Raw genomic sequence first — 26815 nt, 5'->3', positions numbered from 1 at the left:
ATAAAAACAGCCCCTTTCTTACCAAATTCAAGTACTCAAATTCAAGCCATCCAAACTCCAGAAACCAGAAAGATCTGCCTAAAAAAGAAAAAGAAATGAACTATTAATATAGTTCGTTAAAAATAAAAAATTTAGTAAAAAAAATTAAGACTTACCGAATTTCTAAGCCATCATCAATTATTTTAATAAAAAGGAATATGACAAAAATTTGAAGTGCTCTAAAAAAGAAAAAAAGTGAACTGTTAATAACAGTTCATCAAAGTAGTTAAATTAAAGAAAATAAAAAAAATATACCGAAAACTCATGCGTCAAAAGAAACCAAAAGACCGTTTAAAAAAAAATGAAAAATGAAACTGAATTTCCACGCGTCTAAATATAAGAAAAAAGAACAAACCCGTCTAAAAAAAATTAAGAAAATGAGCCATTAGAAACTAGCTTGTTAAAATAAATATAATTGAAAAAAAAATAGTTTACCAGAAATGTGTCCAGAGAGACTGAAATAACCGTTTAAAAAAGAATTTTTGGATTTTTTTGTAGGTGATTTTAACTTTTTTTTTAAACAGAAGAGGGAAAGGATGAAAAAAAGGAAAGAACAAACTCAAAAAAGAAAAAGAATGAAGGAAATGGAAATGGAGAGGATAAAAGAAAAGAACGAAAAAAAGAGAAGGAAAATGGGAAAAGGAAATGTAATGTAAATGGATAGATAAGCTTATAAGAAATTTGGTAAAAGAAAAATGGAAAAGTGAAACTTCGTTGAGTAAAAAAAATTATCAATTTGATAATCTATATCACGTGATACTCGTAAGTCGTAATACTAATTTAATAAAGTAATCAGGTCAACTGGCCAACTCGACCTGATATGGCAAGCCGAGTTGGACATAATTATCAGACATTGTGCGATAAAATATCAAGCATGGCTTGACAAAATGTCACCCTGTGTCTGACATTTTACCTGTTTATGCTTGATTTTCATCTGTCCCGTGCTTGATATTTATCTGTACGTGCTTGATATTTTTATCTGTTCATGCTTGATGTTTATCTATCACGTGCTTGATATTTTTATCTGTTCATGCTTGATGTTTATCTGTACGTGCTTGATGTTTTATCTGTACGTGCTTGATGTTTTATCTGTACGTGTTTGATGTTTATCTGTACATGCTTGATATTTATCTGTACGTGCTTGATGTTTTTATCTGACCATGCTTGACATTTTTATCCGTCCGTGCTTTATGTTTTTATCCATTTGTGCTTGATATTTTTGTCCGTCTGTGCTTGATGTTTTTGTCCAACTGTATTTGATTTAATCCAACTATGCTCAATAATTTTATCTTTGTCAAAAATTAGTTTCTTTGTCAGCACAGGGTTGATATTTTGTTGGTCACATGTTTTAAGTTTAGCATAGTTTTAAAAAATTTTTTTTTTTTTTATTGGCTTTTTTTTATAAACAAATTTTGTAGAGAATTTTTATTTTTAATATAGGCAAAGGCTTAGTTTGATAGAATTTCTTTGGGAATTTTTTTAATAAGATTTTTTTTGATAAAAAATTTCGTTAGAAAATTTTTTTCATTGATAGGAACATTTCTGAGTTTTTTTTTTGATGATAATTTCGTTAAAAACTTTTATTTGATAGAAATTTTATTGGAGAATTTTTTTTTGATAAGATTTTTTTTGATATGTACTTAACAATTTTTTTTGATAGGAGAGATTTTTTTTTTTGATAAAGAATTAATTGAGAATTTTTTTTTTTTTGCAGAAAATTATTTGAAGAATTTTTTTAATAGGGAAGATTTTTTTTTGATAGATAATTTCGTTACTAGAAAATTTTTTTTAACAAGTGAGATTTTTTTTTGATAGAGAATTTCGTTAAGAATTTTTTTTAATAGGAGGGAGTTTTCCTTGATAAAGAATTCTTTTGGGAATTTTTTTTAATAGGTGAAAGTATTTTTTGACAGAGAATTTTATTAGAGAATTTTTTTTTTTTTTTGATAGATCATTTCGTTAATAATTTTTTTAACAGGAGATTTTTTTTTTTGATAGAAAATTTTGGTAAAGAATTTTTTTTTTAATAGGAGGGAAGTTTTTTTTTGATAGAAATTCTTTTGAGAACTTTTTTTTAATAGGTAAAGAATCTTTGAATTTTTTTTTAATAGGGAAAATGTATTTTTTGATGGAAGATTTTCGTTAGAAATTTTTCTTAATCAGGGATATTTTTTTTGATTGAGAATTTCATTAGAGAATTGTTGGTTGAAAAGTTTTTTTATTTTTTTGATGGAGAATTTTGTTAGAAGTCTCAATAGAAAATTTTATTGAAAATAGTTTTTTTTTTAATAAGGGTATTGAGAATTTTGGCTTGAAATTTTTTATTTAATAAAGAATTTCATTAGGAATCTTTTTTTTTTATAAAAAATTGATTGAAAATTTATTGGAAATTTTTTATTAAATTTTACAATTTTAATAAATTTTTACTCCTCTTCGTCATCCCATAACTTCTTTTAATCTTCCATCGCTCCTTTTCGTCTCCCATCACTCCTTTTCGTCTCCCATTGCTTCTTTTCGTCTCCCATCATGCCTCTTCGTCTCCTATCACTCCTTTTCGTCTCCCATCACTCTTTTTTGTCTCCCATCGCTCCCTTTCGTCTCCTATCACTCCTCTTAATCTTCCCATCACTTCTTTTCGTCTCCTATCACTCCTCTTAATCTTCCCATCACTTCTTTTCGTCTCCCATCATATGGCAAGCCGAGCTGGACTAAACTATCAGGCATTGGGCGGGTGAAAAATCAAGCATGGATTGACAAAATGTTACACCGTGCCTGACATTTTACCTGTTCATGCTTGATATTCATCTGTCCATGCTTGATATTTATCTGTACGTGTTTGATATTTTTATCTGTTCATGCTTGATGTTTATCTATCACGTGCTTGATATTTTTATCTGTTCATGCTTGATGTTTATCTGTTCATGCTTGATGTTTATCTGTACGTGCTTAATGTTTATCTGTACGTGCTTGATGTTTTATCTGTACCGTGCTTTTGATGTTTATCTGTACGTGCTTGATATTTATCTGTACGTGCTTGATATTTATCTGTACGTGCTTGATGGTTTTATCTGTAGTGCTTGATGGTTTTATCTGACCATGCTTGACATTTTTATCCGTCCGTGCTTTATATTTTTATCCATCTGTGCTTGATATTTTTGTCCGTCTGTGCTTGATGTTTTTGTCCAACTGTGTTTGATTTAATCCAACTATACTCGATAATTTTATCTTTGTCAAAAATTAGTTTCTTTGTCAGCACAGGGTTGATATTTTGTTGGTCACATGTTTTTAAGTTTAGCGTAGTTTTAAAAAAAATTTTTTTTTTATTGGCTTTTTTTTATAAACAAATTTTGTAGAGAATTTTTATTTTTAATATAGGCAAAGGCTTTGTTTGGTAGAATTTCTTTGGGAATTTTTAATAAGATTTTTTTTGATAAAAAATTTCGTTAGAAAATTTTTTTTCATTGATAGGGACATTTCTGAGTTTTTTTTTTTTTGATGATAATTTCGTTAAAAACTTTTATTTGATAGAAATTTTATTGGAGAATTTTTTTTTAATAAGATTTTTTTTTTGACATATACTTAATTTGTTGGAACAATTTTTTTTTAACGGAGAGATTTTTTTTTTGATAGAGAATTAATTGAAAATTTTTTTTTTTTTGTAGAAAATTATTTGAAGAATTTTTTTAATAGGGAAGATTTTTTTTTTTGATAGATAATTTCGTTACTAGAAAATTTTTTTAACTAGTGAGATTTTTTTTGATAGAGAATTTCGTTAGAATTTTTTTTTTAATAGGACTGAGGGAGTTTTCCTTGATAAAGAATTCTTTTGGAATTTTTTTTAATAGGTGAAAGTATTTTTGACGGAGAATTTTATTAGAGAATTTTTTTTTTTTTTTGATAGAAATTTTCAACATAGAATTTTCTTTTTAATAGGTAAGATTTTTTTTTTTTGATAGATCATTTCGTTAATAATTTTTTTAACAGGAGATTTTTTTTTTGATAGAAAATTTCGGTAAAGAATTTTTTTTTAGAATTTTTTTTTTAATAGGAGGGAAGTTTTTTTTGATAGAAATTCTTTTGAGAACTTTTTTAAATAGGTAAGAATCTTTGAATTTTTTTTTAATAGGGAAAATGTATTTTTTGATGGAAGATTTTCGTTAGAAATTTTTCTTAATCAGGGATATTTTTTTTTGATTGAGAATTTCATTAGAGAATTGTTGGTTGAAAAGTTTTTTTATTTTTTTGATGGAGAATTTTGTTAGAAAATAGTTTTTTTTTTAATAAGGGTATCGAGAATTTTGGCTTGAAATTTTTTTTTTTAATAAAGAATTTCATTAGAGATTTTTTTTTATAAAATTAAAAAATTACTAAATTACATTAATAAGATTAAGATAAAATTAAAAAAAAACTATGATAGAATCCTTAATAGCAGTAAATTAAGCAAATTTTATATACTAGTAAAGCTCCGCATGAGCCGACATAAATTAAAAAGTTAATAATGTTAACTTTAAGAAAAGTATATAGCAGAAATTTGTTTGAAGTGTTTCTTCTTTTTATCATTAATTGGAAACATTTTTGAAAATCTACTATTTTAAATACTTTTAATATATAAATAAAAATTGGGATTGCCTGGGCGATCATCGCCTGGGTTATTTTTTTCAAATATATATGTACTATCTAATTTTTGATCGGTTATTATTAAAAAGATATTTTTTAAAAAAAATTTTTTGCAAATATATTTATTCAAAATATCTTATTTAATTAAATTTTATTTACAAATATTAAAATTTAAGTCACATTTACGATTTTAAAGAAAAAAATCACCATATTTATTTTTATTGAAGTGTACAAATAAAAGAAACAATAACAAGAAATAAAAAAGATAAGTAAATTACAATGATCAAGGAAAAAGATGCTAATAAAAAAATAAAATAACAATGGAGTAATGGAAAGTAATAGAAGATGAAAGGGAATAAAAGAGTAATGAGAAGTGATAGGAAACAAAAAGGAGAAATAGGACATGATGAGAGACGAAAAGGAGTGATGGGAGACGAAAAGAAGTGATTGGAGACAAAGAGGAGTGATGGGAGATAAAAAAAAAGTGATGGGAAGATTAAGAGGAGTGATGGGAGACAAAAGGAAGTGATGAAAGACGAAGAGGAGTGATGGGAGACGAAAAGAAGTGATGGGAGACGAAGAGGAGTGATGGGTGATGAAGAGGAGTGATGGGAGATAAAAAGGAGTGATGGGAAAAGAAGAGGGTTGATGAGACGAAAAGTGATGGGTTGATAGGGAGACGAAAAGAAGCGTAGGGAAGAGTGATAGGAGACGAAAGGGAGCGATGGGAGACAAAAAAAGTGATGGAGCGAAAAGGAGTGATAGGAGCAGGCGTGAGGGAGACGAAAGAAACGATGGGAGACGAAAAGGAAGAATGATGGGAAAAGGACGAAATGGGGAAAAAAGCGATGGAAGATTAAAAGAAGTTATGGGATGACGAAGAGGAGTAAAAATTTATTAAAATTGTAAAATTTAATAAAAAATTTCCAATAAATTTTCAATCAATTTTTTATAAAAAAAAAAGATTCCTAATGAAATTCTTTATTAAATAAAAAATTTCAAGCCAAAATTCTCAATACCCTTATTAAAAAAAAACTATTTTCAATAAAATTTTCTATTGAGACTTCTAACAAAATTTTCCATCAAAAAAATAAAAAAACTTTTCAACCAACAATTCTCTAATGAAATTCTCAATCAAAAAAAATATCCCTGATTAAGAAAAATTTCTAACGAAAATCTTCCATCAAAAAATACATTTTCCCTATTAAAAAAAAATTCAAAGATTCTTTACCTATTAAAAAAAGTTCTCAAAAGAATTTCTATCAAAAAAAAACTTCCTCCTATTAAAAAAAAAATTCTTTACCAAAATTTTCTATCAAAAAAAAAAATCTCCTGTTAAAAAAATTATTAACGAAATGATCTATCAAAAAAAAAAAAATTCTCTAATAAAATTCTCTGTCAAAAAATACTTTCACCTATTAAAAAAAATTCCCAAAAGAATTCTTTATCAAGGAAAACTCCCTCCTATTAAAAAAAATTCTTAACGAAATTCTCTATCAAAAAAAAATCTCACTTGTTAAAAAAATTTTCTAGTAACGAAATTATCTATCAAAAAAAAATCTTCCCTATTAAAAAAATTCTTCAAATAATTTTCTGCAAAAAAAAAAAAAATTCTCAATTAATTCTTTATCAAAAAAAAAATCTCTCCTATCAAAAAAAATTGTTAAGTACATATCAAAAAAAAATCTTATCAAAAAAAAAATTCTCCAATAAAATTTCTATCAAATAAAAGTTTTTAACGAAATTATCATCAAAAAAAAAACTCAGAAATGTTCCTATCAATGAAAAAAATTTTTCTAACGAAATTTTTTATCAAAAAAAATCTTATTAAAAAAATTCCCAAAGAAATTCTATCAAACTAAGCCTTTGCCTATATTAAAAATAAAAATTCTCTACAAAATTTGTTTATAAAAAAAAGCCAATAAAAAAAAAAAATTTTTTAAAACTATGCTAAACTTAAAACATGTGACCAACAAAATATCAACCCTGTGCTGACAAAGAAACTAATTTTTGACAAAGATAAAATTATTGAGCATAGTTGGATTAAATCAAATACAGTTGGACAAAAACATCAAGCACAGACGGACAAAAATATCAAGCACAAATGGATAAAAACATAAAGCACGGACGGATAAAAATGTCAAGCATGGTCAGATAAAAACATCAAGCACGTACAGATAAATATCAAGCATGTACAGATAAACATCAAACACGTACAGATAAAACATCAAGCACGTACAGATAAAACATCAAGCACGTACAGATAAACATCAAGCACGAACAGATAAAAATATCAAGCACGTGATAGATAAACATCAAGCATGAACAGATAAAAATATCAAGCACGTACAGATAAATATCAAGCACGGGACAGATGAAAATCAAGCATAAACAGGTAAAATGTCAGACACGGGGTGACATTTTGTCAAGCCATGCTTGATATTTTATCGCACAATGTCTGATAATTATGTCCAACTCGGCTTGCCATACCCATCACTCCTCTTAATCTTCCCATCACTTCTTTTTGTCTCCCATCACTCCTTTTTATCTCCCATCACTCCTCTTCGTCACCCATCACTCCTCTTCGTCTCCCATCACTTCTTTTCGTCTCCCATCACTCCTCTTCGTCTTTCATCACTTCCTTTTGTCTCCCATCACTCCTCTTAATCTTCCCATCACTTTTTTTTTATCTCCCATCACTCCTCTTTGTCTCCAATCACTTCTTTTCGTCTCCCATCACTCCTTTTCGTCTCTCATCATGTCCTATTTCTCCTTTTTGTTTCCTATCACTTCTCATTACTCTTTTATTCCCTTTCATCTTCTATTACTTTCCATTACTCCATTGTTATTTTATTTTTTTATTAGCATCTTTTTCCTTGATCATTGTAATTTACTTATCTTTTTTATTTCTTGTTATTGTTTCTTTTATTTGTACACTTCAATAAAAATAAATATGGTGATTTTTTTCTTTAAAATCGTAAATGTGACTTAAATTTTAATATTTGTAAATAAAATTTAATTAAATAAGATATTTTGAATAAATATATTTGCAAAAAATTTTTTTTAAAAAATATCTTTTTAATAATAACCGATCAAAAATTAGATAGTACATATATATTTGAAAAAAATAACCCAGGCGATGATCGCCCAGGCAATCCCAATTTTTATTTATATATTAAAAGTATTTAAAATAGTAGATTTTCAAAAATGTTTCCAATTAATGATAAAAAGAAGAAACACTTCAAACAAATTTCTGCTATATACTTTTCTTAAAGTTAACATTATTAACTTTTTAATTTATGTCGCTCATGCGGAGCTTTACTAGTATATAAAATTTGCTTAATTTACTGCTATTAAGGATTCTATCATAGTTTTTTTTTAATTTTATCTTAATCTTATTAATGTAATTTAGTAATTTTTTAATTTTATAAAAAAAATCTCTAATGAAATTCTTTATTAAAAAAAAAAATTTCAAGCCAAAATTCTCGATACCCTTATTAAAAAAAAAACTATTTTCTAACAAAATTCTCCATCAAAAAAATAAAAAAACTTTTCAACCAACAATTCTCTAATGAAATTCTCAATCAAAAAAAAATATCCCCTGATTAAGAAAAATTTCTAACGAAAATCTTCCATCAAAAAATACATTTTCCCTATTAAAAAAAAATTCAAAGATTCTTACCTATTTAAAAAAGTTCTCAAAAGAATTTCTATCAAAAAAAAACTTCCCTCCTATTAAAAAAAAATTCTAAAAAAAAAATTCTTTACCGAAATTTTCTATCAAAAAAAAAAATCTCCTGTTAAAAAAATTATTAACGAAATGATCTATCAAAAAAAAAAATCTTACCTATTAAAAAGAAAATTCTATGTTGAAAATTTCTATCAAAAAAAAAAAAAATTCTCTAATAAAATTCTCCGTCAAAAATACTTTCACCTATTAAAAAAAATTCCAAAAGAATTCTTTATCAAGGAAAACTCCCTCAGTCCTATTAAAAAAAAATTCTAACGAAATTCTCTATCAAAAAAAATCTCACTAGTTAAAAAAATTTTCTAGTAACGAAATTATCTATCAAAAAAAAAAAATCTTCCCTATTAAAAAAATTCTTCAAATAATTTTCTACAAAAAAAAAAAAAATTTTCAATTAATTCTCTATCAAAAAAAAAAATCTCTCCTGTTAAAAAAAATTGTTCCAACAAATTAAGTATATGTCAAAAAAAAATCTTATTAAAAAAAAATTCTCCAATAAAATTTCTATCAAATAAAAGTTTTTAACGAAATTATCATCAAAAAAAAAAAAACTCAGAAATGTCCCTATCAATGAAAAAAATTTTCTAACGAAATTTTTTATCAAAAAAAATCTTATTAAAAATTCCCAAAGAAATTCTACCAAACAAAGCCTTTGCCTATATTAAAAATAAAAATTCTCTACAAAATTTGTTTATAAAAAAAAGCCAATAAAAAAAAAATTTTTTTTAAAACTACGCTAAACTTAAAAACATGTGACCAACAAAATATCAACCCTGTGCTGACAAAAAAAACTAATTTTTGACAAAGATAAAATTATCGAGTATAGTTGGATTAAATCAAACACAGTTGGACAAAAACATCAAGCACAGACGGACAAAAATATCAAGCACAGATGGATAAAAATATAAAGCACGGACGGATAAAAATGTCAAGCATGGTCAGATAAAACCATCAAGCACGTACAGATAAAACCATCAAGCACGTACAGATAAATATCAAGCACGTACAGATAAATATCAAGCACGTACAGATAAACATCAAGCACGGTACAGATAAAACATCAAGCACGTACAGATAAACATTAAGCACGTACAGATAAACATCAAGCATGAACAGATAAACATCAAGCATGAACAGATAAAAATATCAAGCACGTGATAGATAAACATCAAGCATGAACAGATAAAAATATCAAACACGTACAGATAAATATCAAGCATGGACAGATGAATATCAAGCATGAACAGGTAAAATGTCAGGCACGGTGTAACATTTTGTCAATCCATTACGCTCGATTTTTCACCCGCCCAATCTTACCTGATAGTTTAATTCAGTCCAGGCTTTGCCATAGACCTGAAACTTTTTTTCAGGTCGAATCAGGTCAGGTGACCTGTACCGAACTGCACTAACCTGATCTGACCTGTTTGACCTAAATAGGTCAGGTCAGTTGGTTAACCTGATTTTTTCAGGATGGGTAATAAAAGTGAAAAACGCCGATTGGCTTTTTTTCATTAAAAATATTATTTTTCATAAATAAAAGTGGAAAAAATGCCATAAACTGGCATTTTTCATAAATAAAAGTGAAAAAATGCCAGAATGGCATTTTTTTACAAATGAATATGAAAAAAATGCTATAAACTAGCATTTTTTATAAAAAAAAATGCCGGAATGGCATTTTTTTCATAAATAAATATGAAAAATGCTATAACCCAGCATTTTTCATAAATAAAAAGTGAAAAACCACGTTTTTTTATTTTCAGATTAATAGGTTAACCTGATCAGATCACCAGAATTACCTGACCTGTTCGGAGCACTAAGTTAAAGTTTATATTATTATACTAAAGGTACAATGAAAAACCTCTAAGGCTTAATATAAAAAATAATAAAATTTAAATGCTCATATTTTATACCTTTTTAATGATAAATTCAAATGCTTAATTGGTATTTTTTTTCATAGCAATTAATAAGTATTAATCTAAAATATTTTTTAAGCATTTTGTTAAAGCAGCAATCATAAAGTATTTAATGATAAATATTTAATTTGTAATCTATTATAATGATAACTAAATACTGATTTTAAATACAAATAGGTATTCATAAAACATTAAGCATTCAGTAAATACAAAATTTAAGCATTTATTAAATAATTTGTGTTTGATGAATACATGTCTAACATTTGATTAACTTCGTGATGTACGCCAGTTCAAAAAAAATCAATGGATTATTTTTTTCAAAAAAAAATTGCCCGACTGTAAGTTAAAGCAATTATGAATTTTATTAAATTTCATACTAATATTTTTTTTTTAATAGTTAGTACAACAACATAGAAGCATACGAGGGACGTTCACATTTAGAGTCAAAAATGTTATGTATTCTGTTTTTGAAGTGACTGGGCATAAATTATCGTCTATTAATACTCAAGCTAGTCTGTCAAAGATTCAGGAATGGAAGAGTAAGCCGGAGGTAAAAAGATGTTACAATAATCTATTTAAAAAGGTTAAAGATGGGCAACCTACGACATATATGTCGCTGATAATTGATAAGTTGTGAAAGAAAATAAAAATCCCTCAAAACACAAATAGTGTATGCGATTAGCATATGTGAAATGTACTTAAATCCTAATAATCAAAATATTCAAATGAGCGAAAGTATAATGAAGTTAATGATAATCAACAACTTAATAAGTTTTTACTAATTTACAATTTGCAAAATATGAATTATTTGAATTACAGTTTATTTATTTATTTATTGATTTTTAGCAAAAGTTGGAAAATAGGGATAAATTTACACATTTGGATGATGATTCCCATGATGGTAATGATGTAGATAATGGTGGTGATGGAGCAGCTGATGATGGAGCAGATGCGGCTGATGATGGTGCGACTAACGATGGTAGGCCTAATGATGGTGCGGCTAACGATAGCATAGCTGATAATGATATACTTTCTATTGACTCTTATAACACAGAGGAGAAAGGTCAGTATGTAAATAGTTTATTAGAGAATTATGGGTTGCATAGGAAATAAATATTATTTTTTATATATATCACATGTAATAGCATTTTTTTTACCATAATAATATATAGTTTTAATAAATAAAATGGTTATTAATTTTTAACAACACGGGTGTGACATAAATAAATCGTGGCTGAAATTTGTGTTTAATTTGTGTTTAATTTGTGTTGATAATTCTGGTAAAAATTTGTTAATTTTGGCCAAATTTCATTAAATTTGTTAAATTTGTGTTGAATTTGTGTTGATAATTTTTAATTTATCATGAGGGGATGATATTTAGTAATTGTGCATATACAATTTCTGTATGATGTATATGATTTTTTAAAATGTGAATTTCCGTAATTTTACGATATCGTATTTTCTGGCCAATCAAAATTAGGCTGATCCTTGCATGTGATTTAATCATTTAATCATGCACACGTTTTTTGTCTTATTTATTTTTGTCTCTTATTTCTTTATTCTTTTGTTCAATATTTTTAATTTTTGTTTTTTCTTTCTATTATTTCTTTAATTATATACAATATATTTACATATATTTCATAATTTATTACTTTGCAGGTATAGAAATATTTGTTTATTAATACTAATTATTTTCATTTTTTTTTACCTCTTTGTTACTTTATATCGTAATACTAACAATAATATCCATATTTTCTTTATTCCTTTTTACTTGTACTTTAATACTAATGATACTAATGATACTAACAACATGTTTATTTTTTTCTTTCTCTTTATTTCTTTATTCTTTTGTTCAATTACACAGGTCGAAAAGTGAAAAATCAGGAATCAATCAGTCACCAATCGGTCACAAATCAGATATCTGATTGGTGACCGATTGGTGACCGATTGGCATTTTCGCTAAATACCATCACCAATCAGGCAGTTTGCTAACTTTTGATCCAGTGATCAGAAAAGAATGAAATATAGCTCATTGGAATCGTCTCAACAAGACGAATCTAATGATAGTAAAATCGCATCTCTAGGATTAATAGTTAATAAAAAATTAAATAAAATATAAATGATACATTGTTATTTTTATATTTTACTTAATTTCTCATCATGTATTAATCCTAGAAATGCGATTTTACTACCATTAGATTCGTCATGTTGAGACGATTCCAATGAGCTATATTTCATCCTTTTCTGATCACTGGATCAAAGTTAGCAAACTGCCTGATTGGTGACGGTATTTGGTGAAAATGCCAATCAGGAACCGATTGGTGCCTGATTTTTCACTTTTCAACCTGTGTTACTTTACAGGTATAGAAATATTTATTTATTAATACTAATTATTTTAATATTAACGTGGTTTTTTTTACCTCTTTGTTACTTTATGTCATAATACTAACAATACTAACTACGTTCCCTTTATTCCTTTTTACTTGTACTTTAATACTAATGATAATATCCATGTTTCTTTTACTCCTTTTACTGTTTCTTTAACTCTTTTTACCTTAATACTAACAATAATAACAATATTTCTTTTATCTTTATATCTAATACTAACGTTATTATAGCTGTTTCTCTTCTTTTTACATCTAATAATATTGTTACTCTTTACTTTTTCTTTTTTTTACTTTTATGTATTCTGTATATATTAATAAATACTTGTAATTTTTTATGGTTTAATAAAATTATATCTAATAAAACATACATTATATAAACTTATAGTACAGAAAATGAAGTATTATTTATCGAAATATTTTGAAACATTACGAAATATTAACTAGTTGTGTAAAATCACAGAATATTACATCAGGAAATTTGTTTAGGCGTAATTTAGTGTAATATTTCGGAGGTGGTGTAAAATTTCGAAATATTACACTAAAAACGTAATATTACAAAAGTTTACGCTTTTAAATTTGAATAATAATAGTAATTTAAGAATATCTCGCTATCTACTGATCCAATCGAGACGATCTATAGCTCATTGGAATCAGCTCATCAAGACGAATCGAATGGTAGTAAAATCGCATTTCTACAGTTGATAGAACGCTCTATAATATGCAATAAAGTTTTAAATTAATAGAAAGTCATCTATCAAATGTAGAGATATGATTTTACTACCATTCAATTCGTCTTGATGAGCTGATTCCAATGAGCTATAGATCGTCTCGATTGGATCAGTAGATAGCGAGATATTCTTAAATTACTATTATTATTTAAATTTAAGAGCGTAAACTTTTGTAATATTACGTTTTTAGTGTAATGTTTCGAAATTTTACACCACCTTCGAAATATTACACTAAATTACGCCTAAACAAATTTCCTGATGTACGAATCGTCAAATTATGGAGCATTATGCATCATAGAATTTCAAAATATTTTAAAAAGTTGCAAAGTATTACGCAGTAAAATTACGGAATATTACGAATCATAAAATTACGAAGCCTTGCATATAGTAATATTTTGAAATATTTTAAAAAGTTACAAAATATTATGCTTACGCAAACTTGCGGCGGGTCTGAAAACTTACATAAAATTACAAAATATTGCGAACCGCAAAATTACAGAATATTACAAATATTGCCTATCATAATATTTCGGAATATTTTAAAAAGTTACAAAATATTACGCTTACGCAAACTTGCAGCGGATCTGGAAGCTTACGAAATATTATGATGTGTAAACTTGCGCAACTTTTCGCACTATATAATTTCCTGATGTATGAAGTATTCCAATTAAAATCCTTATATGCAAAAAGGCAGTTTTTAATTGCATGCAGAAACAATTCCTATTACTATAAAAATCAATTTTAAAGCCATTTTTCTATTTATTTTATTCTGCAATTTTTACATTTATATGTTTTTAATTCTCCAATATATATTCTGAATGTTTTCATACCAACTACATGTCTTTGATATGTAAGCCTAATTTTGAATTATCATATGGATTTTTTTCTCTTCTGCTTTTGAAATCAATTGTTGTTGAAATTTGTAATGAATATCTTTCTAATTGTTTTTCTTGTTATCTTTTGTGCTTTTCTATTTATTATGCCAGAAATCTCAAAAGGAAGAATAACAATTATATCAAATTCATCAGTTAAGAACTTGATTGTTTTTTGATAAATTTCATTCTGCAATTGTCTAATCTTTCATCACATACAAAAAACAGCTTGGTTAATATAATGCTTTCTTTTTCTTTCATTTTGAGGTTGAAGATGCCAGTCTATCTTTTTTTGACATAAAATCATCCCATATGTTTACATAAATGAAAGATACAAACTTATATCATGTAATTTTTCGTCTTTTTTGCCAGGATCTTTTTCCTCTTTTATCAAAATATAATTTAAGTTTTTCACTAAGTATTTGAGGTTTTACCTGATTTTTGTTCCATTTAACAACAGTATTATAAGCGTATCTCATTAGCCCAAGACATCTTCAAGATCTTTTTTTTTGGAAATGATTCAGATACGTTTTGATTGATAATGTTCGATTCACAGTTCATTTCAATTTTTTGTTTTTTTTTGTTTTGTGTTCTTATTGTTTTTGTTATCTTTCGTTTTCCATTTTCTTCAGTATATAGCTGCACTTCTTTCTTGCATTTGACAGATGAAGACGGTGTTGGTCGCAAGGATATCCTGGGAAAGTTCATGCTCATCAGAGGTCGTATCATTAAAGAGTATAGTATGGAGGGAGAACAAATACTGGATGGTGGTGGTAGCGGTGGTGGTATTATCAAGATATCAAGTTTCTTAGTTGCTTGGTGTGCAGATAAATACAGGTTACGATTTCGAATTGCAATGTATTATTACTAAGCTACGGCATCAGTTATTTGTATTAAACGCGCGTTTTGATTGCGCTACCTCTATCTCTAATCGAGCCAATAGGAAAATTCCACAATTTTGATTTAACAAAAATAATAATGCCGTTTACTAATTTGGAAAAACCTGATTAGCGTCATCTGATTGTTTAGAAGTAATTAAATTTTTCTTTCGAACATTTAGAGTAATTCAATAGATCGAGTGTTTTTTTGTAAGTAATTGTTTTTTCTTTAACTCTTTTTGTTATACTTTAGAATGCAAAGGCGCCCATAGATTATAGTACTAAATTGAGTGCGATCAATATTCTCAGATCTGAATTTCAGGAAATTGATACCGCTTTATTTGCGCTCACTGAAATTTTAGTTACGATTAAAAAAAACTAATATGCAAAATGTAAGATATTCTTTTCTTTGATGTATGTATTATAATACATTTTCTAATAAATGTTACATTTTAGGGCTTCTAAGAACCTTGTAAATGCAAAATCCATTATTCAATCTTCATTGCACACACGAAAATCTCTGCTTTGGCATGGATATATATGGCCTTTTTTATGTCTATATAGTTTATGGCTATATATATATATTTATTCTTATGAAGAATATCTCGCATCAGAAGAATGGACATTTTTGACACTTGTGAGCTTGATAACAATGAATGCGTTAATATTCCTAAGTTGTCAGTGGAGTGTACGAGCGAAAGCTTGTTTTACATGTGAAACGGTATTTGTCGTATTATTATTAACATATTTCTGGTTTATATTTTTATTCTTTATTGAAAGTGCTTTATAATTACTACAGAAAAATGATATCCGAAGAGCCAAAGTAATCAAAATTATTCCTGCACCACATAAAGGGAAAGGAGAATTGTGTGATCTAAATTCCGCAAGGGTATGATTTGTTCGCAATTTAATTTTTAAGACTATTGATTTTTAACGTCATATCTAATCTTTATATTCATTACGTATATAAAGAATGGAGAAATTTCATTTTTCTATCAAAAGAAAAAATATGTATGGGATGATGATAAAAAAGTTTTTAACAGACTACGTTATCCCATTGATATGGATTCTCGTATTTCGATTTTTCGAAATTCTAAAGGTCTCGAGACTGTAAATGAAATTAAATCAGTTCAAGAAAAATATGGATTTAACAGGTTTGATTGTTTTTTATTATAAATCAAATGTTTATATTAAATATTTAAATATTTATTTTTTTTAAAAAATTTAGGTTCGATATTCCAGTACCAACATTTCGAGAATTGTTTAAGGAACATGCTGTTGCTCCTTTCTTCGTTTTTCAATTATTTTGTGTCGGTCTCTGGGTTATGGATGAGTATTGGTATTACTCGTTATTTACATTATTCATGTTGGTCGTGTTTGAATCAACCGTTGTTTTTCAGGTACATATTAAATTATGACGAATTTTTTATCTGCAAATTACTTTAATAATTCTCTAAATTATTAGAGGTTGAAAACGCTAGCTGAATTTCGAACAATGTCAATTAAACCTTACCCAATTTATGTAAGGAGAAAAGGCCGTTGGGTAACCGTTAATTCGGACGAGTTACTACCTGGTGATTTAGTTTCTATAGGTTATTATAATTTTATTTGTTAATACTTTATACCTTTAATCAAAATCATATTGATCAAATTTTGTTTGATTTATAGTTCGTTCTAAGGAAGATGGTGGAGTTCCTTGTGACATGGTTCTTGTGAATGGTACTTGTATAGTTAATGAAGCTATGCTTTCTGGTGAATCAACACCCTTATTGAAGGTGGGATATAAGTTCACTACATTATTCTATCAATGCGAATATCTAAAAATTAGAATCCTTTATTTGATCTTATTTAGGAATCAATACATCTACGTGAGGGTAATGAAGAGCTTGACATTAATGGTATTGATAAAAATAGTCTTATATTCGGTGGTACTAAAGTACTTCAAGTTACACCTCCTTCCAAAGAAGAGGCAGCGCTAGGTTTGTCTGACTACTTTTGTCAAAAGAAACGTTATTCCAAATAATAATGAAAAATTTTTTCCTTTACAGCATCAGACAATGGATGTATTGCCTATGTTCTACGTACCGGATTCGGAACTGCGCAGGGTAAACTCGTGCGCACAATGGTTTACAGCACAGAGCATGTATCTGCAAATAATCTCGAATCCTTCTTATTTATTTTATTTTTATTGATATTTGCTATTTCTGCAGCCGGATATGTTTGGGTTAAAGGTAAGTTTCTATATAACGTTGAATTTAATTTAAACTTGCATTTATTAAAGTGCAAAAATACGAATTTTTACCTTATCTCTATTTAGGTGTTGAAAATGATCGTAAGAGATCAAAGTTATTACTTGATTGTATTTTAATCATAACATCAGTTGTACCTCCAGAGTTACCTATGGAACTTTCCTTAGCTGTTAACACTTCGTTGGTTGCATTAGCTAAATTTGGTAATATAAGATAGTTCTTGTACACTGTCTCTAAACAAATAAAAGAGAAAAATTCTACTCACATTAATTGAATGCATTTAGCTATCTTTTGTACTGAACCATTTAGAATTCCTTTTGCTGGAAAAATTGACGTGTGCGCTTTCGATAAAACCGGTACTTTGACAGGAGAAAATCTCGTGGTTGAAGGAGTTGCTGGTATCCAGTATGTAATTTGTTTGTCATTAAGTCATATATTACTTCAAATGTTATATCGACTTTTTTTTCATAATTCAGCCCCGATGATTCTAAAATACTAATGAAACCTCCGGAAGCCCTCCGAGACACAATTCAAACTCTTGCTGCGGCACACGCATTGGTTCGATTAGATGACAACATTGTTGGTGATCCAATGGAAAAGGCAACATTGGAAGCGCTAGAATGGAAACTTGATAAAGGTATATTAAATATCATTTTTAGTCGTTTTTGTAACGTTTTTGTATCTTTACATCTTTACATTTTATTGTTATAAATATTTTTATTACATTTTCTTTAACAGATGACACCGTGATTCCTGCCAACCAACAATCACAGCGATTTCAGTCAAGATCTAAATTACAAATACGTCGTAGATTTCAATTTTCATCTGCTCTCAAACGTATGTCAAGTGTATCCACGGTGACAACCCCTCGAGGAAAAAAAACTTTTATTGCTGTCAAAGGCGCCCCCGAAACTCTTCGTCAGATGTACGCTTTTGTACCTGATGATTACGAGGAGACCTTCAAATTTTTCACCCGACGTGGGAGTCGTGTGTTAGCTCTCGGATTTAAATATTTGCAAGATAACATGTCTCTTGAAGAGGTATTTATTGGTATAATGTAAATTAATTAAAATATCACTCATATTCTCATAATTGAACATTTAATTTTAGATTAATGATCTTCAACGTGAAAGTGTTGAAAACGAACTTAATTTTGCGGGATTCCTCATCTTTCATTGCCCGCTTAAGGAAGATGCTGTTTCTACTCTTAAAATGCTAAATGAATCATCACATCGAGTATGTCTAGTAAGTTTACTACTGTAAAATTATTCTCCATTTAAATTTTTTACTACCTCAATGTTAGGTCATAATGATTACTGGCGACAATCCTTTGACTGCCTGTCATGTGGCTCGCGAGGTGGCAATTGTTGAAAGAGATGTATTGATATTGGACATTAAGGAAGACGCAGAGAATCCTGATGGTATTTTCAATATTCTTATTGAGTTATTTTCATTTTATTAATGTTTTATGTAAACTAATTTAATTATATAAACAGAACTTGTCTGGAAATCCGTTGACGAAAAAATTATGATACCCGTAAATCCTGTCGAACCAATCGAACCATCAATATTCCGAGATTATGATATTTGTATAACGGGTGCTGCATTATCTCAGTATGAAAATAGACCATCTGTTAAAGAATTGCTAAGGCATACGTGGGTATATGCTCGCGTGTCACCTGGACAAAAGGTTCATATTTACATATTTTTTGGGAAAGAGAATTATTCTATTTTAATATATCCGTATCAAATAAATATTCTCACTTTATTATTCGTCAGGAATTCATATTGACTGTTCTTAAACAAGCTGGTTATGTAACATTGATGTGTGGTGACGGTACGAATGACGTGGGTGCTTTAAAACAAGCTCACATAGGTGTTGCATTGCTTGATGGGAAGCCAGAAGATCTTAAAAAAATTGCCGAACATCATCGTATGCAACGACTTAAAGATATGTATGAAAATCAACTGAAATTTACTGCGAGATTTAATATGCCACCTCCACCGCCACCAGCAGCCATTGCCCATTTATTTCCACATATTACTCAACAACTGCAACAACAGAATCCAGCAGCTCCAAGACGTGCACCTGCTCAGGTTGATCAAATAGCTGAACAATTAATACAAGACTTTGATGATGAGCCTCCGACTATTAAATTAGGAGATGCATCTGTTGCCGCTCCTTTTACTTCAAAACTTTCAAACGTAGTTGCTAGTAAGGATAAAATATATTTTTTCACACGTTATTTAGTGTAATATTGGAACTAAATTAAATTTTTTTTAAGTCGCAAATATTGTACGTCAAGGCCGATGTACATTAGTCGCAACTATACAAATGTACAAAATTTTGGCCTTAAACTGTTTGATTTCGGCTTATACTCTTAGTGTATTGTATTTAGATGGAATTAAATATGACGACTGGTAAGATATTTTCATTTTATTATTTCAGTAGTGATACGCATCTAATCATGTGATTTATATTATATCCCTAGGCAAGTTACCATTTCTGGAATGTTACTTGCTGTTTGTTTCCTTTGTATTTCTAAAGCTAGGGTGAGAATTTTATTCCTAGATTTATATTGATTAATTCTTATATAACTTGATAGTAAAAATATCTATTTGTTAATCACTTTAGCCTTTGGAAAAACTTAGCGAACAACGACCGCAAACCAACATTTTCAATTTTTATATAATCCTTTCTATTTTGGGTCAATTTGCAATCCACATTGCCTCACTAATTTTCATAGTTGATCTAGTATTTAAACATGAAGAGTAAGTGTTTATACATAGCATTGATAAGATAATTTATTTAAAATTATATGATTTTGATCTTCTTCAATTCATTAGGAGAAAACCCGTCGATTTGGAAGGTGAATTTGAACCAAGTTTATTAAACACAGCAGTATATTTAATATCGTTATCTATGCAAGTTTCGACATTTGCTATCAATTATCAGGTACAACTTATATATAGTGATACGATATAATGAATTATTAGAAAAACGATCTAATTGCTTATTAAACTTAATCAAATAGGGACATCCTTTCAGAGAGAGTTTAAAAGAGAACACTGCTCTTTACTATGGTTTACTTACTGTAGGCGGAATTGCTTTCGCTGGAGCCACAGAATTTGTTCCCGAACTGAATAGCATGCTAAAACTGGTTCCTCTTATAAATGATGTAATTAATATTCTAATATTTATGTTTTGTTATGTTAATTTATTATAATTGTGACTAATTATTATTTATTCATTTATAGTTCAAACTTAAACTTGTGGGGACTATGCTTTTTGATTTTTTCGGCGCATGGTTGATTGAAATTATATTTAAATTTTTATTTGCAAACAATAAACCAAAAGACATTGCTCGAAAAACACGATAAAAAGTTAGGATCAAACTAAAATAAAACTTTAATGAACAATTTAGATTTATTTACATCAATTCACCCTCAACCTTATATATAATTACATCAATAACACATTATTGTAGATTGAAAATTTTCATTTACTGGTTTACTTTGTTAAATATATAATAGATCAAATTCATTTATATATAAAATATATAAATTTTATCATTATTCTCCTTGAATTTTGTTGTGACTACTATACTATTTGAAATTAGAAAAATGACCACTTAAATTACTGGCAAAAATCATCAATATACCAAGATAATTTATAAAAAATTTAAATTTAAATTGTATACCAATTAATCAAATCAGGTTTTTAACTAAAAATAATATAGATTAATATGTAATTTTTTTGATTTATAAATATTTAAAGAAATTTATCATTAGAATTATTTGGAATTTGGTAAAATCAGATGAACTAATGATGTCAATTTAAATATATTTAATTGTATAAGCTGTATATTAATTTTAGTTGTTTATATAACTTTTGATTAAAAAAGAAGTATAAATGCAAAAATATATATAAAAAAAAGGATAAAAAGAATAAATATTTGTTAAGTTGTTAAGTTTAACATTTATTATATAATAATCCTTGCATATATTGAATATTGTATTTAGCTAAAATCATTAAATTATAGTTTATAAAGCTGATTAGTGATAATTAAAAGTATTGCATTAAATTTTTTATAGTGAAATATTGGATTTATTTATAAAAATGTAAATTTTATAATATTAATTATTTATCTAAAATTATTGTATTTAACAAATATAAAATTAATGTTTTTAATATCTATAAGAAAATGATTTTAAATAACTAAAATTTATTAATTAAATTTATAGAAATAAAATATTTACTTAAATACAGCTAATGTATAATTTCCATTATTTTGAATTAAAATAGTCCTATTTTAAATATACCAATATACCATTAAAATTTTAAAAAAAAGAATGAATTAAAAAACATATTTATTTAAAATACATACAACTTCTCAGTCTCAATTTTTATAATAGGAGCTTGTATATTTGGATCATCATGTAAAGATTTTGCATGTGTTGCAATTGCTGATATGAATCCTGCTGAATTTGGATTTACTATTCCTTTTGCTTATTTAGAAAAGTTTTTGTGATCAAATTAGAGATAGTTTAAATATATAATTTAAAATAAAAAATGTTCGAAATCTTGCGAAAAATACCTCCTAGGCACAAACCATGCTCATCTGCTATTAGTACTCCCTTTACTTCTTCGGATTTAATCCTAAATAAAAAGATATATGCTTAATAAAATTTCAATAAAAATAGCATGATAAAATTCTTTAACGAAAGTTTGGAAACATTACAACGAGTCCAAAACAGAAACAACCGCAGATTCCATATTTTTAATTAATAAAAGAAGGTTTTCAGGGTTTGCGAAAACGAAGATAGATAGCTTGAATTATCAAAATTAGAACAAAATGTTAGAAAAGAAATTAGTGAAATTAAAAATTATCGAGATCAGAAAATAAATAGAATATGTAAATTTTATGATCAAAGGAATTTAGATAGATATTGTCGCACAGTACACAGATAATAGATAGACACGTGATAAAAAAATTTTATTGCATACAACTGATACAAGTATAAAGATCAAATTTTTTGTTACGTTATATTTTAAAAATATAAGATGTGCCTTGGTATTATCGGAAAAAACTCGAATCGTTTTACAGTACAGTTTTTCTTATTTATATGTTTTATTGTTATGGCTACAAATGTAGTGGTCTCAATGAAGCCACAAGACTTTAGAACTTGTGCGCAGACTTCATTTTGTCGCAGAAATCGTGCATATGCTGACAAAGCTACTTCTAGCTCGTTTATTTCACCGTATAATGTAGTTAAAGACACAATTAATATAGAAAATGGAATTATTTCAGGGGAATTAATTAATACTGACAATAAAGTCTCTTTTATTTTTGAAATTCATCTTTTAATAAATAATATTGCTAGAATCAAAATCAATGAAAAATATCCATTAAAACCAAGATATGATGGGGCAAAATATTGGTCTCTAATTCAAGAGCCTTTAAATACTTTGGAATACACAGAAAATCCTTCAACTGGAAAGGATGGTGTTACATCTCTTTCTTTCGGGGTAGATAGGAATCATAAAGTTATAATACATCATACCCCATTTCACGTTGAATTATTGGTTAATGATGAGCCAGTCATTATATTTAATAATCGTGGATTCTTTAATTTTGAACATTTAAGAAAAAAAGATGATCCAGCCAATCAACCTGAGGAATTAACAATTCAATCTGAAATAAATGCAGAAGTAGAAATACAAACCGAGGAAGAAAAAGAAGAAAAGCAGGAGGAAGGTTTATGGGAAGAAACATTTAATGGAAAATTAGATTCAAAACCAAATGGTAATTTTAAATTCTATAATTAATGATTATGTTTGCAAGTATAAATTGGGAACGTATGTTTAAACAGGGCCCGAGTCTATTGGTCTCGATATCTCATTCCCCGGGTTTAGCCACGTATATGGTATCCCTGAACACGCATCAACTCTTTCATTAAAGGAAACACGGTATTATATTCACAATAATCAAAACAAAAGTTGTATATTATAATATTTATTTATTTTATATTTTATAGCGGAGGAGATGGCGCATATAACGAACCGTATCGATTATATAATTTGGATGTATTTGAATTTGACTTAGATAGTCCAGCAGCTTTGTATGGCTCGATTCCATTTTTGTTGGCACATCGCAAGGGAGCATCGACTGCAATATTATGGCTCAATGCAGCTGAAACGTGGATTGATATTGTCAAAAGCAAAGATGACAAAGTAAAATACCCTGATGATTGAAACGTGATATTTTTTTTTTTTAATATTAAGTTACTTTATTTACTTATAATTAATTAGGGTTTCCTCAGTTTCGGAAAATCCACACCCACTTCAACGCATACACATTGGTTTTCTGAATCTGGTATTATTGATGTATTTGCTTTTCTTGGACCAACTACATCTGACATATTCAAGCAATATGGGTTGCTTACCGGATTCACTGCTCTACCTCAATCATTTGCAATCGGTTATCATCAATGTCGCTGGAATTATCTTAATCAGGATGATGTAGCCGAAGTAGACGAAGGTTTTGATAAATATGATATCCCATATGATGTAATTTGGTTGGATATTGAGCATACCGATGACAAAAGATACTTTACATGGGACAAAGTAAAATTCTCAGAACCTGAAAAAATGCAAAGAGATATTGGTAGGAAAGGGAGAAACGTAAGTACAAAATTATTTAAGTATAATGTTATTGTAATTATATCCAAGTTAGCGAAAAATTATTTATTTTAAGTTATATTTAATAATAAATCTGTGTTTATTCCGCTAGATGGTTGTTATCGTAGATCCACATGTAAAAAGAGACGATAATTATTATATTTATAAAGAAGCTAAGGATTTGGATATTCTTACCAAAGATAAAGATGGTAAAATATTTGAAGGCTGGTGTTGGCCTGGTAGCTCAGTTTGGATTGATTGGACTAATCCAAAAGCTCAAGAGTGGTTTGCCAAAAAATTTGCATTTGATCAATATAAGGTAAGTCATCTTGTTTTAATAATTCCTTTTGAGTTACCTTATATAGCTTTATTTATTTTAAAGGGTTCGACCGAATTCTTATTTATTTGGAATGATATGAATGAGGTAACTTACCAATTAATTATTATAAAATTGTAACGAATTATATAATAATCAATTCGTTTCTTTTCAAAATCAATTTAGCCCTCCATTTTTAGTGGACCTGAAATTACAATGCCGAAAGATCTTCTTCATTATGAAGGATGGGAACATCGCGATTTACATAACCTTTTTGGAATGACTTTTGTGAATATTAATTTATTGAATACGGTTTTGTTTAATAATAATATCCTAGTCGCTTATTTTTTTGATATTTGTTTAGCATGCAGCGACATCTCAAGGTTTAATTAACAGAACAAGTCCGAATCATCGTCCTTTTGTACTTTCTCGATCATTTTTTCCTGGAAGTCAACGATTTGGTGCAATTTGGACGGGTGATATTGCCGCAAATTGGGACCATCTAGCTGCTTCATCCCCAATGTTATTGACTATTGGTATTTCTGGATTGCCATTCTCAGGAGGTCAGTCAATCAGAATCATTATTATATTTTGGTATCACATTATTAACTTGTTCTTAAATTTTAGCTGATGTCGGTGGATTCTTTGGGAATCCTGAACCTGAACTACTAGTTCGTTGGTATCAAACCGGTGCTTTTCAACCATTCTTTAGAGCACATGCTCATATTGATACCAAACGTCGAGAACCTTGGTTATTTGGAGAACCGTACACTGGTTATATAAGAAATGCTATTCGACAAAGATATATTTTGTTACCTTTTTGGTATACTTTATTCCAAGAAGCTAGTACTAATGGAATGCCAATTATTAGACCGATGTTTGTAGTTTTTCCTGATAATGAAGAAACATTTGCAATGGAAGATCAATATTTCGTTGGAAATTCTCTTCTTGTCAAACCTATTACGAGTCAAGGACAAACTACTACTGAAATTTACTTTGCAGGAAACGATGTAATTATATCTCATTTGAGCATAAAATTATTTTAGTGTTTATTTATTTATTTTATTTTATTTTTTACAGCTATATTATGATTATTATACATTTAAAAAAGTTCAAGGATCTGGTAAATTAAAAATGGATATTCTTATGAATAAGATTCCTGTGTTCTTAAGAGGGGGATCTATTATCCCTAGAAGACAAAGATTTAGAAGATCTTCATCAGCTATGTATTCGGATCCATTTACGCTCTTGGTTGCTTTAAACAAAAAGGTAAAAAAAAACCTCTTTTAAAGTTTACTATTTATATTAAAAAAATAATTAATATTATTACATTATAAATATATAGGGAGAAGCAGCTGGAACATTGTATTTAGACGATGGAAAAACATATGAATATCTAAAAGGACATTACATTCATAGAAATTTTAATTTTACATCGGGAAAATTTATATCAACCTCATTTAATAATGAACAAGTTCAAGATAATGAAAATAATTATATTAAATCAAATGATGATGTTAGGATAGAAAGAATAATTGTTCTTGGAGTTGATAAATCACCAAAGAAAATAATTGGATATTATAATGATTTAATAGACGATAAAAAAGAATTGAAATTTAGTTTAGGGGGAATTAATGATATAAAGGGAATTGTGAGTACTTCAATTGGAATCGGTGTTGAAGAAATATCTAAAGATATCATTATTATTAGAGACCCAAAGTTACTTATAAGTAGAGATTGGACTATAGAATTTGTTAACTAATAGAAAAAAAAAGATGTGATATTTAATAAAGTTAGTTTATTTATGATTTGAAAATATTCATACTCCCTTTTAATTGATTTGTATATATTAAAATTTAACTTTAGCCAAGATGCTTAAAGGCGAACAAAATTGCCAAGAATTAGATAGTTTGTTTGCCACAACCAGGACGATTCGATTAAACAACAAATTTTGCTTTCCTCAACGTAACCAAAAAAGCACATATGTGGAACTAGAGAATTTTTACATGCTTATCCTGGACCAGCAAAACTAATTGGATGAGATTGGTTTGTGTACCATTTGTGATTTGTCTCAAGAAAAAACAAACCGCGTTTTCTTAAAAAAAAGTTACGAAACGCCTTTTTTAAAGGTATTTAATACTATCATTTTAAAGTGCATTTCATTAAACTTTATTAATAAATAAGTAAAATTGCATATATAACTTTATAAAAAGGTCTTTACATTATTTTTTATTGCAATTTTATTATTAAATTGTTTAAAAAACAAAAGTACGAAGTATTATACTAGCTTTAAAAGTAATGTTATAAATGTGTAATTTACAAACTTTTTTGAACAACTTTGCTCAACTCCAAAATTTTTTTAAAAATAATACTTGATTTCCAGAAT

General features: G+C 27.8%; 5 protein-coding genes across 6 annotated transcripts; 4 read left to right on the top strand and 1 right to left on the bottom strand.

The window, feature by feature from the left end:
* Nucleotides 1-10771: 10771 nt before the first annotated feature.
* OCT59_001837 (uncharacterized protein) lies at nucleotides 10772-11430 on the top strand (the record flags this gene model as incomplete). The annotated part of the gene is made up of 2 exons (XM_066144109.1): nucleotides 10772-10867; nucleotides 11164-11430. 2 exons carry the CDS (start codon nucleotides 10772-10774, stop codon nucleotides 11428-11430), a joined length of 363 nt encoding a protein of 120 aa, XP_065995307.1.
* A 3415-nt stretch (nucleotides 11431-14845) lies between these two features.
* On the top strand, nucleotides 14846-15220 carry OCT59_001836 (uncharacterized protein; the record flags this gene model as incomplete). Its single annotated transcript, XM_025334081.2, has 1 exon — nucleotides 14846-15220. One exon carries the CDS (start codon nucleotides 14846-14848, stop codon nucleotides 15173-15175), a length of 330 nt encoding a protein of 109 aa, XP_025166791.1. The 3' UTR covers nucleotides 15176-15220.
* Nucleotides 15221-15834: 614 nt separating this feature from the next.
* Nucleotides 15835-21016, top strand: OCT59_001835 (uncharacterized protein; the record flags this gene model as incomplete). Its single annotated transcript, XM_025322203.2, has 22 exons — nucleotides 15835-15903; nucleotides 15982-16071; nucleotides 16155-16336; nucleotides 16411-16582; nucleotides 16648-16774; nucleotides 16851-16957; nucleotides 17035-17161; nucleotides 17231-17413; nucleotides 17500-17634; nucleotides 17716-17836; nucleotides 17908-18068; nucleotides 18170-18471; nucleotides 18542-18667; nucleotides 18735-18852; nucleotides 18928-19121; nucleotides 19211-19646; nucleotides 19717-19852; nucleotides 19924-19984; nucleotides 20067-20203; nucleotides 20279-20387; nucleotides 20467-20610; nucleotides 20690-21016. The coding sequence occupies 22 exons, from the start codon at nucleotides 15835-15837 to the stop codon at nucleotides 20810-20812; spliced, it is 3360 nt and encodes a 1119-aa protein (XP_025166792.2). The 3' UTR covers nucleotides 20813-21016.
* Nucleotides 21017-21535: 519 nt separating this feature from the next.
* On the bottom strand, nucleotides 21536-22521 carry OCT59_001834 (uncharacterized protein). 2 transcript variants are annotated; one of them, XM_066144106.1, is made up of 5 exons: nucleotides 22174-22340; nucleotides 22030-22091; nucleotides 21820-21940; nucleotides 21692-21739; nucleotides 21536-21580 (listed from the first exon to the last, which is right to left on the bottom strand). In XM_066144106.1, exons 1-5 carry the CDS (start codon nucleotides 22206-22208, stop codon nucleotides 21577-21579), a joined length of 270 nt encoding a protein of 89 aa, XP_065995305.1. In that variant the 5' UTR covers nucleotides 22209-22340; the 3' UTR covers nucleotides 21536-21576. The 2 variants fall into 2 exon arrangements, with proteins under 2 accessions (XP_065995305.1, XP_065995306.1); XM_066144107.1 differs by lacking the exon at nucleotides 21536-21580 and adding an exon at nucleotides 22440-22521 and having other exon boundaries at nucleotides 21627-21739; nucleotides 22174-22262.
* OCT59_001833 (uncharacterized protein) lies at nucleotides 22471-26244 on the top strand. The gene is made up of 11 exons (XM_066144105.1): nucleotides 22471-23238; nucleotides 23306-23402; nucleotides 23471-23666; nucleotides 23745-24116; nucleotides 24226-24432; nucleotides 24496-24537; nucleotides 24616-24717; nucleotides 24794-24992; nucleotides 25057-25439; nucleotides 25510-25698; nucleotides 25775-26244. Exons 1-11 carry the CDS (start codon nucleotides 22497-22499, stop codon nucleotides 26189-26191), a joined length of 2946 nt encoding a protein of 981 aa, XP_065995304.1. The 5' UTR covers nucleotides 22471-22496; the 3' UTR covers nucleotides 26192-26244.
* Nucleotides 26245-26815: the final 571 nt, after the last annotated feature.

Source organism: Rhizophagus irregularis, chromosome 10 (assembly GCF_026210795.1).
Source record: "Rhizophagus irregularis chromosome 10, complete sequence".
Lineage (NCBI taxonomy): Eukaryota > Fungi > Glomeromycota > Glomeromycetes > Glomerales > Glomeraceae > Rhizophagus > Rhizophagus irregularis.
The sequence above is the reverse complement of the archived record's forward strand: the minus strand, read 5'-3'. Positions and strand labels throughout refer to the sequence as shown.